This window comes from Periplaneta americana, chromosome 3 (assembly GCF_040183065.1).
Source record: "Periplaneta americana isolate PAMFEO1 chromosome 3, P.americana_PAMFEO1_priV1, whole genome shotgun sequence".
In the NCBI taxonomy this organism is placed as follows: domain Eukaryota; kingdom Metazoa; phylum Arthropoda; class Insecta; order Blattodea; family Blattidae; genus Periplaneta; species Periplaneta americana.
The window spans coordinates 74,695,015-74,709,368 of record NC_091119.1 but is presented as its reverse complement, the minus strand read 5'-3'; the positions used below and the strand labels follow the sequence as shown (position 1 = coordinate 74,709,368).

Genomic DNA, 14,354 nt, shown 5'->3' with positions numbered 1-14,354 from the left:
AACTTACAAAAATAATTTTGGTCCTTAACTTTGGAACTCGCTACCTGCTAGCATCAGGGACTGTCGAAATAAAATTCAATTCAAACGCAAACTTACTAGGCACTTGGTCAGTAATTGAGACTCGTTCAGACATGGTTTCTTGTAAATAGTTCTTTTAATCTACCACAAAATATCTCAATATCCGGTAATTTCATCACTATAGAATTTTGTTATTGTAGGTTTAATTTGTAATTTAGTAAATACAAAAATATTCTTTGTTCTTAACTTCTATGATAAAATGTCTAGCTTTCATTAATCAGGTATTCTTATTTAATTTTTATTGTAATTGTAATTGTAAATTTAATATTAATTGTAATCTTATTGTTCATGTTATAGTTGTAATCCCCTGGTAGAGGGGCAGAGAAGGCCTGACGGCCTTATCTCTACCAGGTTAAATAAATAAATCTAATCTAATCTAATCTAATCTAAAAGCCATAAGTAATTTCACTTCTAGATACCTTTTTAAAGATTTCATTTGTTTGTAAATTGCTTAATAATGTTACACTTACACTTATTATTTCTGGAACTCCACGTCTGTCATTGAAAAAATGTATGATACATAACTGTGAAGTCTCTTTTTGGCTCTTGTGTCCTAAATTTAAATAAGAAAAAACAAATGATTCAAGAAATGTGAGCTGGTGAAAATTAAATACTCAATTAATAAAATAATTACTACCAAAAGAGTATTTTATTAATTCTATACAAAAGATGGATTACACAGAACAGATGGCCAGAAATCATAGATTTATACACAACATACAGCATGAAACGATCATCAAAAAATGCTTTTTGTACACAATAACATCTTTCAAACGAAGTGAAATAGCCAATAAGTTCAATAAATATTATGCTAATAAGTAATAACTATAATTAATAATTATCTACTAGCTGTAAAAGGGAATAAAATAGTATATTGTTGAAATTAGGGGGTATGGTTTATTACGTGTATTTATAATTTTAATTACTTTTTCTACATTTAATTATATTTTAATTTCTATTAGATTAGTTGGTGGTGTGGGTGTTAGTTTTATCTGTGTACGTCAGACTATTAAGGAAAAACTGAAAGAAATATTAAATCTACAATCTACTTTATATAACAATATTTAATCAAGAACTGAATATTACTATTCATTTAATAACATAAGACCCAAAACATCTCCAAGTCCAGACAATACACATGCTGATTTTCTTAAATGTATTGGCAAACAAGCAAACTCACTACTTTTATCTTGTAATCTCAACTAAAATACAATATCTGTCTGGAGAAAATCTATCATAACATCAATTTTGAAAAGCAATTATTCAACTAATATCTTTTCGAGTTATCGACAGATACCACTTACCAGTATGATAGCCAAAATTATGGAAGAGATGATTTCATAGATTGAATTGGTTCCTGGAATCTAGTAACTAACTTTCATCTTATTGAGTTGACTTTAGAAAATTACATTCAACAAATGGACAGATTTTAAATTTTAGTCAAGATATTAAAGATATTTTAAACAGAAAACAAAACACCTTAGCAATTTTAATTTATTTTCAAGGATCATATGGCTCTGTAAATATAAATCACTTAAGAAATTGCAAACTTAGGGTGTCCATGATAAAGTGTTACATTGGATCAGTGACTTGATTATTTGATTCATTGTCACAAATATGTAAATAGAGACAGATTCATCTGGGCTTCCCACATTGTTGTTTTCAGGAATACATTTTCCAATATTAATGTCGATGGTCTAACTAAAGAAATAGGTCTTATGATAATCTCATCATTTGCAGATAATATGGTTGTCTAGAACAAAAAATCACAGTCCACAAATATTAATAAACTGAGCCAAAATCCCAACAGACTTTTTGACTCTACTTGGAGAACTCAAACTTGCTCAATCAAGGGAAACTTTACTAATAAAACACAATCCCAAGTTATTTCAAAATGAATAGTATATAAGTTAACTTTAACAGATGATGTTAAGAAATGTGATACTTCTCCAGACATTTTAAAAATCATTAGAAACGATAAATGATCTGGTCAGTGAGTGACTACATACAGTATTTTTTATAGATGGATCCTGTTTACCAAGCCATAGATGTAGTGGTGTTGTAGTACAATACCAGTATATTCCCTTTTACAGGGAATTATATTCAAACACTTGTTTGCCCCATTTTAACCGTGACAATGCTTTTTAGTTTTTTAAACTTTCTGGTTATTGTATTGTGTTTGTGTTTAGTGAAAGATTTTAGATAAGGGTGCAAATAGCCATAGTAGCTGACGCTCCCTTTTTAAACGCCACTAACTAACTAACTAACTTCAAACACTGACTAATTTTGATAGTGAAAATTTAGATACACTTTTAAGCTTACAAAATCTCCAGTATCAACTTCATAAATCTGAGAAGGCTGTCATACTATCAGACTCAAAATCAGACATTCTTGCTGCAGTATTGGACGTAACAGCATGAAATCTCAATATTTTACAGTGTTTTAATATTTTAAGCAAAATGGTCTAATTACATTGACGACTGGTACTTCTGTGGATCCATGAACTTTATGGAGTGGGAGGTAATGAGGTAGTTGAAAGGTAGCAAAATTACTGTAAGGTTATCTATACCTGCATCTTACCACACTGTTAAAAGAATAACAAGATCAGAACATGACAATGTGGTAACAAAAATCTAATGATTCTAAAGCAAATGAAAAAATTGCAATAGGCCATCCGGCATCCGCTCCACGATGGAGGAAAATCCTCAGAAGAAACCAACTAATCAGACCAAATGGGGGATCCAAACTACCCTCGAGTGCAGCTCTGAATTTGCAGGCCAACGAGTCTACTGACTAAGCTACATTGGTGGCTCCACTAAAAATATGAAGTACATGGCACTCAGATTATTAAATTGACAAACCTAAACAATTATTCATCAGTTAAGCTATAAAATATAATACATAGCAAGCAAGTTAATTCAATTTAAAAGTATAAACAATTCAATCAGTTGAAATATACAGAAACTGATAATAAATATCATGCAAATTACTTCACATTACAAGCATAAACAATTCATCACTTGTGGTATACAGCCTACTATTTAATTTATAGCACATACAATTCATCAGTTAAGCTATAGGCCTACAGTCTACTATTGAATTTACAGCATATATAATTCATCAATTAAGCGAAACAAAAATATAGTACAATACATAGTAAAAATAATACACCTAATTTAATAACTGAACTTCTATGAAAATCTACAGTGGCAGTACTCATATTATCACAGGCCATGATTGTCTCAAATATTTACAAAGAACTGATATTTCAGAATCTCCCCATGCCATTTCTGAAATCTCAATGAAGATATGGATCATTGTCTTGACTGTTTAACTTTACACAGCTTTCAATCATCTGGTTAAATATTGGAGTGCAAGATAACAAATGACATCAACTGCTGAACACTTGGTATCAATCAACCAACAACTTCATTAGATTAAAGGGGAAAAAAAAAACTGAAAGAATTAATTGTATATAGACACAACACATAAGACAAGGCCGCTTCAGAACAGTAATTGGCAAGGCTCTGTTGTTTTAGGATTCTTATGTAGATTCAATTTCACCTGAAAGAAAAAAGTAGCATCTATAAGTATGCCTAATTATGAGAAATAAGAGAAACGGTTGCAGTAGTAGTAGTAGTAGTAGTAGTAGTAATGATAATAATAATAATAATAATAATAATAATAATAATAATAATAATAATAATAATAATAACTGCAAAGTATGGAAATTAATATTGAAATATAATATCAAAAGGTGATTTCACACCATCAACTCTTATCATTTAGTACAACAAATCTATTATATTCAGTTGCAATCACCAGTAGCTGTTCTTTCCTCCATTTTGTTGTTGGCTGATTTTTCACAAGTCTGCTATGATATGCAGCACTATCCATGACAATAACGCATTGCCCTAATGTTCTCAGGTCAACAACTGTGTTTGCACCCACTTCTCAACTACAGGGCTATTCATAGCACTATGGTAGTCCTGACTTTTCTTTCAATTGCATGAAAAAATTAAATCAGCACCTGCAATAAAAATTATACCTGGACATATAATTACGTCACATGAATTCACAGCATTTAAATAAAGAAAATAAAACATAACATAACATGACATGAGATCCTCTTTGGTGAAAGGCTTTCCCACGTTTTTATTTAGTCACCAATTTTTATATTTTTGTACCCTGATTTAAAAAATTACTCTTGCCAAATTTATGTAAAATATAAATCAATATAACTTACCGAGTATAAATCCACCTTTCGTTCCGGCATCTAATCTTCCACCCTCATTTGTTGGTCTATGAATAACACCATTCATGTCACTGGAAACTTCACCTGGTTTATTTCATGAATAAGTGGGTGATCCTACTTAAAAAAAACAGAGAGAGACAAGCAATTCACATTGACACTCTAAGAGACACAAAAATTTTAAAGACAGGAAAACCGTTCAAGAATTTTATAACTAACCTCTAGTTATAATATGAAACTATTAATTGCAAAACATGTTGTTCCCACTTGAATTCATTACTAGTAGCCTATATTAATTGCAATTTCATATTCCACATAAGTGTTAACCTATTTGTTAGTAAAAAATTCAATCACTCAATGTCTCACAATACATTGAAATTTACCATTCATAAAAATCCAAGTCTCATCCAAGAATAATACGGGTTTAGGGTTCTCACGCTCCACATTTCTTATATATTCTCTTAAAAACGAATAACATCACTTTCTCGTACATGTGTATAAGGATCCCCTTTGCTCCATAGAAATTTCATCTCTTTCAAAATTTTTTTCACCGATGATAAGGATACTCTAAATAAATATGTTTCATAATCATCATTCATATGTTCCAGAACTTTGGCTGCTGTTAGTACTTCCCCTGTAACAGTAAATGAAAATTATGCCATATTTTTATACATATGACTAATATCAGAATTACATTGCATAAATCAACACAATAATTCCTGTAACTTCCCTACCTTTATGTAACTTGTCATAAATAAATCTCGCAATTGCATCTTTCGTAAAATCATCAGCATCAGTCACTGGATGTTTACGTAGTCTATGTTTTCCTGGTGTCACAAGTGGGGTCCCCTTCTGTGAATTTCTCACATTCGTGGCTGTAGTAAAGCCAAGCTGTAATAACAAACAATAACATAACACTTCTAAAAATTGTTATATCATAAAATTCATGCATGATACCAACATTTGCAGCTATATGAATAGAAAATGATCAATATGTTAGGTTGGGTCTACGATAGGTTTAAGTAGGCTAATATTTAGGTAATTCTCCAGAAAAGCTACATCAAAGAAGGCATAATTTTATTTTGTTTAATTGATTTCTGTGATATTTACATAGTGATGAACACGTGGTTTTAGTGCACAGCCACAAATACTTTCAGCACAAAAATCCTTTGACACTTACCTGTATATTCTAATGCATTGTTGTAGTCCCTCCCTCAAACTTGTTACTAATTACCAATATAACATGCGAGAGGTCCATGACGAAGAGAAATGGTTAGTTTCCCAGTAGTGCGTCCTCGTCCTCTCGAGTGTTATATCTTAACAAGTACTTTGGGTGGGGTAGCTTTTCTGAAGAAACACCATATTTAATATTACTTAGACCAGTCATGAATAAATTATTCAGCCAGAGTCAACGTTCCTATGCTTTATAGAGTATGTTATATAGTTATTATATAAAACTGAATTATTTTTAAGCACCATAACAGGCCAACATTCATGTAATATTTGCTGCAATATCAAGTTAATAATTACAATATGACTTGTATTTTCTTCGGCCGATGTGGCATGTAAATTGTGATCTGAACGGTTAATTTAATACTAAAAGAGAAAACTGGAAATTTACTTTCGTGCTGTTTGATTATTTGTTCGTCTAATTTGTAAATGTATTTAAGCTATCACCTACTGCAGTATTACAGTATCTTAAATGTATTTAGTTTGGCAATATGAAAATCACTGACTTGATTAAACATCTAGGCCTAACTTAAAAATTTGTTTTGTTTGACCACAATCATGAAATTATTAGTGCAAACTCCTAAAACTGAATACCACTTTGAAATGTATGCTTAAGAATACTTACTCCTAATAATTTTCCTATTCTGGTTGTAATTGCTGTCTCCGTTAGCATAATTCCTTCTTCATTATCTTCTTTCTTCAACTCATTATACACGTGAACTACAGATTTCTGAAGCGTACTCTGAATGCCACACATTTTCTTCCTTGGAGGAGACACTGCAACACTATTTCATTTTTTTGACATAGTAATAAAAATCTAAACACGAAAGAAATTCATTAAAATTTGAAATAATATTTCTATCCATTACCCACGTGCATTATCACGCCCAAGTATATTATATTTATTCGTACTTATCCGACTATTCTTGAATTATAACCACAACGCAACACATAAAATAACTATTATGTATTAATATTAATACTAATATTAATTAATTATTAATAAGTTCGAATTTCACTATCTTCCAGTAACCGGCTGAGAAATCTAGTACAATTTTAATTTCATGGAACTCCAGTACCGGCAAATATTGTCGATATTTGCCTCAGCTGCCAACATACCAGTTACAAAATCACTACCATTTATAGTATTTGTCAGTATCGAAATTCGAAACGAAGTTGGCAAAAGAAAATTCAACCTTCAAACTAGAAAATCACCATAATCCACTAGCATTTGTAGTAATGGGGGAAAAATGGTTAGGTTTCACCCTTAGGGTATCAAGTTACCTGGTCTTCCCTATAATGTAGGACTTTAGTTGTTTTCCACTCACTGTTTAGTTTCTTTTTGACCATGAGTGTTGGCAACAGATGAAGCTGCAGATGATTCTCCAATTTGAACTGTGAAAAGAGCCAGCTCCGTGCGAACAACTACCATCACCGTAGGCAACACGGGAGCCAGCCAGTGACCACGCAGGCTACCCATCCGCGCAGCCACCTTGAAATCCATCACAGAAACACGCACCGTCTGAACCAGGCTTAAGTTAAAAGTCTGAATTGCTGTTAAAAATATTGTTTTTCTTCAACTTTACATTTCACATTTTAACATTCTGTTTAACTCTCTGTTAGGACCAGAGATTCTAGAATTCAACCATAAGTGTAGGTTCAGTTCAAAGAGTTTGTAATATTACAGTGAGCAGAATGTTCAGGAAGCAAGCAGAGAACCAGATACGGCGATAGAACCAGACGGAGACCATGGAGAAAACGCGTGGTCGAATGTAGTACAGAGACATACGCGAAAGCGGACACGAATAACAGGAAACAAACCAGATAATTCTCTGAGAGCAGCAGAACGTATCGGGTGGCTCTATGTAGGCAAGCTTCACAGTGCCACCACGTCGGAGGAACTCAGAAATTACCTAACTAGGAATGGTGTTCAAGAAGTACGAGAGTGTATACAACTCGAGACGAAAGGGACGAACAAAGCATTTAGAGTAGGCATACCGTTCGCAGACCTGAACAGGGTGAATCTGCCAGATTTCTGGCCAAAAGATGTTCTTGTCAGGCAGTAACTTTTTCGGGGAAGAAAAAGAAACACCGGTGTGCTGCTGGACAGTCACCAGCCAGCAAGCAGCTCCTTCTAGGAGCGGGAAAGCATCCATGCTCCTATGGAACATAGAAGGACTGAACGGTGTAAGGAATATCATGCCAGTAAACATATTCAAGGAAGACATTACGATACTTACCGAAACATTCCTCATAAAAGAAGTAGACCTCCCAGGGTTTTACAACTACCATATGCTAGCTAACCAAGGAAATATGGGAAGACCAAGAGGCGGCATAACATGTCTAGTGAAGCCATGGCTAGCTCCTATAACTGTTTTAAAGAGGACCCCAAATCTGTTAATGCTAAAAACAAATTGCATCACTATCATTGGCGGATACTTTCAGCCGGAATTTTCTGCCCAAGAGATAATTGAAGCATTGAACGAATCCATATCAAACACAAGTACAGAAGAAGCGGTTCTGATAGCCGGTGACTTCAATTGTAGGACGGACATTCACAACATTAAAGCAGCCCAAACAATAGCGTATCTTGAACAGGAAGGCTTCAAGCTTCTAACGATCCAAAAGAACCCACGTATATCAGCTATAATGGTGCCAGCACAATCGACCTCATTTTCCTGAATCCGCGTGTCACAAAAATCTCCGTTCAAGCACTGACAAAGTCGGCTACAACCCCTCTCAGGAAGCATATTCCCATTTTGGCAAACCTCGAGATATCTCATAAGAAGGAAGAATTAAGCAATAGCAAGAAAACAACACGACACGTAGACACAGAATCACTGGAAGAAGCCACAGAACAAATAATAACGGTGAACAAGAACATCGAGGATGGCAAAGTAAATGAAGCTGCTTGCAAAATAACGGACATCATTAGAACAGTGCAAATTGTAACTGAAAAAAAGAGATAGAAAGGCCCAACCATGGTTTGACATTACTTGCTACAGGAAGAGATGCGACGTGCTCAACCTTCTACACTCAGCCAAGAAAACAAAATCCCCGGAGACCCTACAACAGTATGGCCAGGCTAGAAGACAATACAAACTACTGATAAAAGAGAAAAAAGCAGCGCACGTAGAGAAAGAAGGCAGAAGACTTGTCGAAGAAGCAGTGAAAGACCCATATGTAGCACTAAAATCCAGAAAACCGAAGTTCTCACAGGAAATATCTATGAGTACTTGGGAGGAACACTTCCAGAAAACATTAAACAACAGGCATACTGAGAGAGCATACCCTACAACCATAATAACAGAAGCACAGGATTTCCCAAAAATTACAGAAGAAGAAGTCACTGCAGCAATACGGAGTCTAAAATGCAAAAAAGCCGCAGGTCCAGACGCAATCTTCAACGAGAATTTAAAAGACACTCTACCAATCTTGAGGGAAACATGGGCAATGCTATTCAATAAGTGCCTGGAGATAAGCAAATTGCCTGAAGTATGGAGGACGTCGACAATCAAAGTCCTCTACAAAGGGAGAGGAGATACAAGCTACCGGACGCTTATAGGGGCATCGCTCTAGAGAAGGCTGCTTTCAAGATCTTCACCAAAATCATCACACAAAGACTTTCGGAACTTGCAGGAAATATAATACCAGAAGAGCAATTTGGTTTCCGGAAAGGAAGATCAACGCTCCAGGGCTGTCACAAAATTATTACAAGTAATAGAGGAAGCTCTACGTCATGACAAGGGGAAACGATACGTAGTTTTCATAGACTATAAAAAGGCCTTCGATCTGCTAGATAGACAGATATTAGTTTCAAAGCTGGAGACCAAGTTTGGACGGAATTATCTCACTAACATAATAAGGAATATGTTAGAGTATAATGTGGTGAACATAAGCGACAACCTAAGGACATCAAGACCCATCACGCAAACAAACGGTGTGTTGCAGGGAGATCCCGTCAGCCCCCTACTCTTCAACCTAATGACAGCGGACGTGATAGAAGCAGTTCGCGGAGGTGGACAGACGGACGTATACGTGTATGCGGACGACATGGCCTTAACAGCAGCAAATGTGGAGGATCTGCAATCGTGCTTCGATAGACTGAATGACTGGGCGAATAACAACGGACTTCATATAAACACAGAAAAGACTAAGGTTATGATATTTCGCAAAGGAGGTCGGATTTCGAGGAATGATATAATCCAGCATAACCAAGAGCCACTAGGAGTAGTCAACTCGTTCAGATACCTCGGAGTGATCTTCCAAACATCAGGGACCTGTTTTACTATGCATGTAAAGGAGAGGTCAGTGGCCGCGATCAGGGCAATAAGCGACATAAAGCACCTACAATCACTGTAGTTCGAAACAGCAATGAAGCTATTCAGGGCGAAGATAATGCCAGTACTGACGTACGGGGTTCAAATAATCTGGCAGTACTTAAAGAAGAAGGATCTAGAGATGCTAGAAAGTGTTAAAGCCACCTTCCTGAAAAGAGCCCTGGGAACATCAAAATATGCACCGTCGAGGCTGATATATATACTTTCAAGGGAAACCTTTCTGATAGAAGACCTCAGAACGGACGACTTACTGCCATCTACCAGCGGCTACGAGCAGCTTCTAACGGAAAGAGAAGAGAAAAGACGCCAGATTCCGGACGGGTTCTACAGCACCGGAGCCGTGATAGACAGGAACTGGATGGGACCAAACCAACCGTTGCGACATGTGGTGACGAGCCTATCAATTCATGGCTACCACCACAGACTGTGCATCAGATCAGGGTTCCATACTGCTGGCGGAGATTGCGTGTGCAAATTATGTGGTGAACTATATCGGCAATATCACATACTGACGTGTCAGAGGGCAGACAAATCAATAACTGAGATAGGAAAAAGTGATATTTACTAGCATCTCTAACAATGCACACTCGTGCGCATTTCTCTCTTATTATTAATATTACAAACTCTTTGGCTCAGTTCTCTTTTCTGGACTCTCACAATTGCGATTCTCGCTTGTTTCCGTTGTTTGATTCAGAGAGGATAGAAGTCTTTCTAATTCTAATTCTTTTCGTTCGAGAGAAGCCTTCTGCTGGAAATAATTTCGCAGTATAAACCAATTATTGAGAATAAACAAACAAACGGATCTAAGTTGAAAGCGAAAAGTGAGACTTTGCATCAATTTGCTTATATTTTTGTGTGAATTTATGTTCCGTGGAACCACAGAAATCATCCGCTCTGTATGATGGATATCATTTTCTAAAGCATCAACATAGGGGAAGGTTGCCTATATCGTACCACTTTTCAGTTTTTCTTCAGTTATTTAGAAATGGGAAGGAATTTTAATTGCATATACTGTTAGACATTGAGACAGTACCTTGGGATACAAAAAATATATATATTTTTTCGGAATTTTTAAATAATTATAAATTGTTTTAAAAGATATTATTTAAAACTTTTGCAAGTGGTACGATTTATGCGCCTAGTTTCCTAAATCGTACCTATAGGTTGCTTAAATCGTACCCATTTATAAAAGACATCATTTTCACAATAATAACTTCATAAAAATAACATATTTCATTACATTATTATCATTTGATACGGAGTTTTATTAATACAAATGAGAAACAGAGATGTTTTAAGATACAAAGATTTTTGTAATATATAAATCTTAAATATTATCAAGATCTAGTAACACGAAAACACGAAGGACCACTTAAGATTCAATCTTATTTAACACATATGAAAGATACCTACTTGTCAGATTCTGTCGTTACACGTCACAGACAAAATGAGAACGTTTTCTTGAGCCGTAGAAACTACTGCACATGTCTCATGCACCCATTGATAGCGGAATCATAATGACAGCTTACTCACAGATAAAATAAAACCAGTCTTCTTCTTTTAGATTAACATCAATAATTTTAGATGCCTTTTTCGTTCTTCTTGATAGTTGATTTGTTGTTTTTTCTGTCCCCCCCCCCCCCTTGAAATTCTTCCTTTCGATTACTTCTGCTGCAATTGATTCTTATAGGGACTTGAAGTTAGCACAACAGCTTACTGAACACTTTTTCTCGTTCTCGTTTGAACTGAAATCTTTGGTTTAGGGATTTATTATTAAGTTATTTTACGACGCTTTCTCAACAGGTTAGTTTATTTAGCGTCTGAATGAGATGAAGGTGATAATGTCGGTGAAATGAGTCCTGGGTCCAGCACCGAAAGTTACCCAGCATTTGCTCATGTTGGGTTTCAGGGAAAACCCCGGAAACAACCTCAACCATGTAACTTTCCCCGACCGGGAATCGAACCCGGGCCACCTGGTTTCGCGGCCAGTTTGGTTTAGAGAGAAACACGTTTCGTCAACGTTAAATTTTTACAATCCGTTAACGGATCCATTTGCAGGACGATCCCGACCTCTCTTTACCTTGCCCATCAAATCTCGCTTGAAAATCAATTTTGAGATTTCGTACATACGACAACATTCATTCAGTCCCACTGCTCCGGATCGAAATTCATCCAGTGCCTTAAGTACAACACTTGGTTCCGATTTTACGTATTCTTGCTTGATCATTATCTATTCTGAAATTTGAAAATATTATGCACCTAACGTTACTTGTTCACGTTGCCAAAATCATACTGGCACGATATGAGCAACCTTTTAATGGTACGATTTAGGAAACTAGCACTCCAAGCAAACTATTCAGATTATAACCTAAACAAAACTGTTACAGTGACTATTTTTACCGTTTAAATAATGCAACCAATCTAATATACTAGGTGTAATAAAACACATTCATTAAACTAACTCAATGTTTTACTAAAAGCTTATGAAAGAGTAAGAAAATCTTATATGAGAAATCAGACCTTACTATAAAACGCGATTTAATACAGCTGTTGTCTTGGATGAAAGGCGGAAAACTGAACGAGTATCAGTTTCTATTTGTATTTCATGAAAAATTCCTCAGATGGTTCCTGCATGCAATACTTTCCTCAATATTAATATTGGTACGATTTCGGCGCCGGTACGATATAGGCTACTTTCCCCTACAACAGTTCAGCATCTAACGCACCAGCCATATTGAATACTTCCATGCTAACAGAAAGTTAAATGACTTAACTCCATGAAATTGGTCACTTAAATTAACATGGATTTTAACAGCCTGTTAGTACTAACAGTAGTTGAAGAAATGCTTCAACTATCAAGTTTACAGTTAAAATGGAATAATACACTGTTATAATTTAACAATGGTTGAAGAAACCGGGCATTATTCTTTTCTACAATATCCTCTAGGTTAAACTGTAAACACATGATACCCAATTTCGTGCTTACGCAATTCATTTCAGGCCATGGAAAATTTAAAACATATTTTAAACGGCTCAAAATCAATAATGTAAATGAATCCATGTGTAAATGCGGGGAAATCGCCCAGACTGTTCAACACCTCCTATTTGATTGCCCAATTTTCGAAAGAGCTCGCCTGTTATTACTGTCGCATGTCATCCCATGTTCTGGGCAATTTGAAAAACTCCTGTGTTTAATGTTTAAAAAGAAATGCTGTTCAAGAGAATTTCAGAAATTCGTATCACATATTCACAATTCACTGTAAATAGCTAGTCTGTGTGTTTCTACCATAGTAAGAGAAGTTGTAGTTAATGCAATTAGTAAGGCTATATGAATGTGTTAATTTTTTGTGTATATATTATATTTTCAGGTTTTGTATCATTAATCTAACATGCCACAGGGCAAAACAGGCTGCAATAAAAGGAGATACTACTACTGTTAATAATATAATAATCACAATAATAATAGCTGTAATATCACAGTTTCATATCATATACAGGGACATCATTTTATTTTTACTAACATTTCTAATATTAACGTGGCTATACCTTTGGATCAACGATTAAGAACAGGAAACACCGTTTGCTACCCCCTTCCACGACTGGAGTTCGATGATACTGGCGTAATATACAAACAAATCACTTTACTAGGTATAGGAGGGAAGAAAAGTAGTTCATCCATTTACGTAAACTAAGAAATATCGCAATTTTGAGTTTGATAATTTCAATTAGGTTTTTGTTTAATCAAAATGCAGTACAGTATTAACAATAAGTGTTTTTACTCACGAACTGAGCTTTCCATGCGGACGTATTCATTATGCAGTGTACATTATACTGTCTACAGCACATTAGCGTATAATATAGAGAATGAAGTTAAATTGAAAAAAAATTCATAATATGGATATTTAAACACATTTTCAAAATGGTGGCCGTTCATTTCGATACAGGCTTCAGTTCTAATGTGCATATTATCGCACTATAGACTATTGTACGTAATTCAAATTACCAGGTTCGTACTTCGTATCAGTAACTCATGTTGAAATAATTCTGTACCTACTCTATAAAAGAGACCTTACGTACTGTAAATTCAATCTTCACTTAAAATTCAGACATGCTATCTACTATCCGATCAAGTGGTTACGTCGCAGCGTCGTAGAAAGGCAGGAAATCACGTGACAGTTAATTACTTAACGAGGCCCTCTTATTTAAGTTATTTTAAACAATTGTATGGGTATAATGTTACGTAGACGTCCAATTCCTAACAGAAATTAATGTTCCACTAGCATTTATAGAGAGGCGAATAGAAGCAGATGGGGGAAACCGGGATGCGACGTAGGCAAATGGAAAATGATGCAATATTGAAAGTTCTTTCGTCACTGGAAAACGCGAACACATTTTTGGAACGTACTGTTTACTATGACCGTAAGGCTACTATGACTGTATATGCGGTCTTGGAT

The 14,354-nt window shown here is 35.2% G+C and overlaps 1 protein-coding gene across 6 annotated transcripts; it reads right to left on the bottom strand.

Moving 5' to 3' along the window:
• Nucleotides 1-1,064: 1,064 nt before the first annotated feature.
• Nucleotides 1,065-6,630, bottom strand: LOC138696174 (uncharacterized). 6 transcript variants are annotated; one of them, XM_069820780.1, is made up of 6 exons: nt 6,186-6,630; nt 5,065-5,221; nt 4,550-4,964; nt 4,325-4,447; nt 3,901-4,108; nt 1,065-3,642 (listed from the first exon to the last, which is right to left on the bottom strand). In XM_069820780.1, the coding sequence occupies exons 1-3, from the start codon at nt 6,315-6,317 to the stop codon at nt 4,792-4,794; spliced, it is 462 nt and encodes a 153-aa protein (XP_069676881.1). In that variant the 5' UTR covers nt 6,318-6,630; the 3' UTR covers nt 1,065-3,642; nt 3,901-4,108; nt 4,325-4,447; nt 4,550-4,791. The 6 variants fall into 6 exon arrangements, with proteins under 6 accessions (XP_069676881.1, XP_069676880.1, XP_069676882.1 ...); XM_069820779.1 differs by having other exon boundaries at nt 4,325-4,450; nt 4,714-4,964; XM_069820781.1 differs by having other exon boundaries at nt 4,714-4,964.
• Between the last annotated feature and the right edge of the window lie 7,724 nt (nt 6,631-14,354).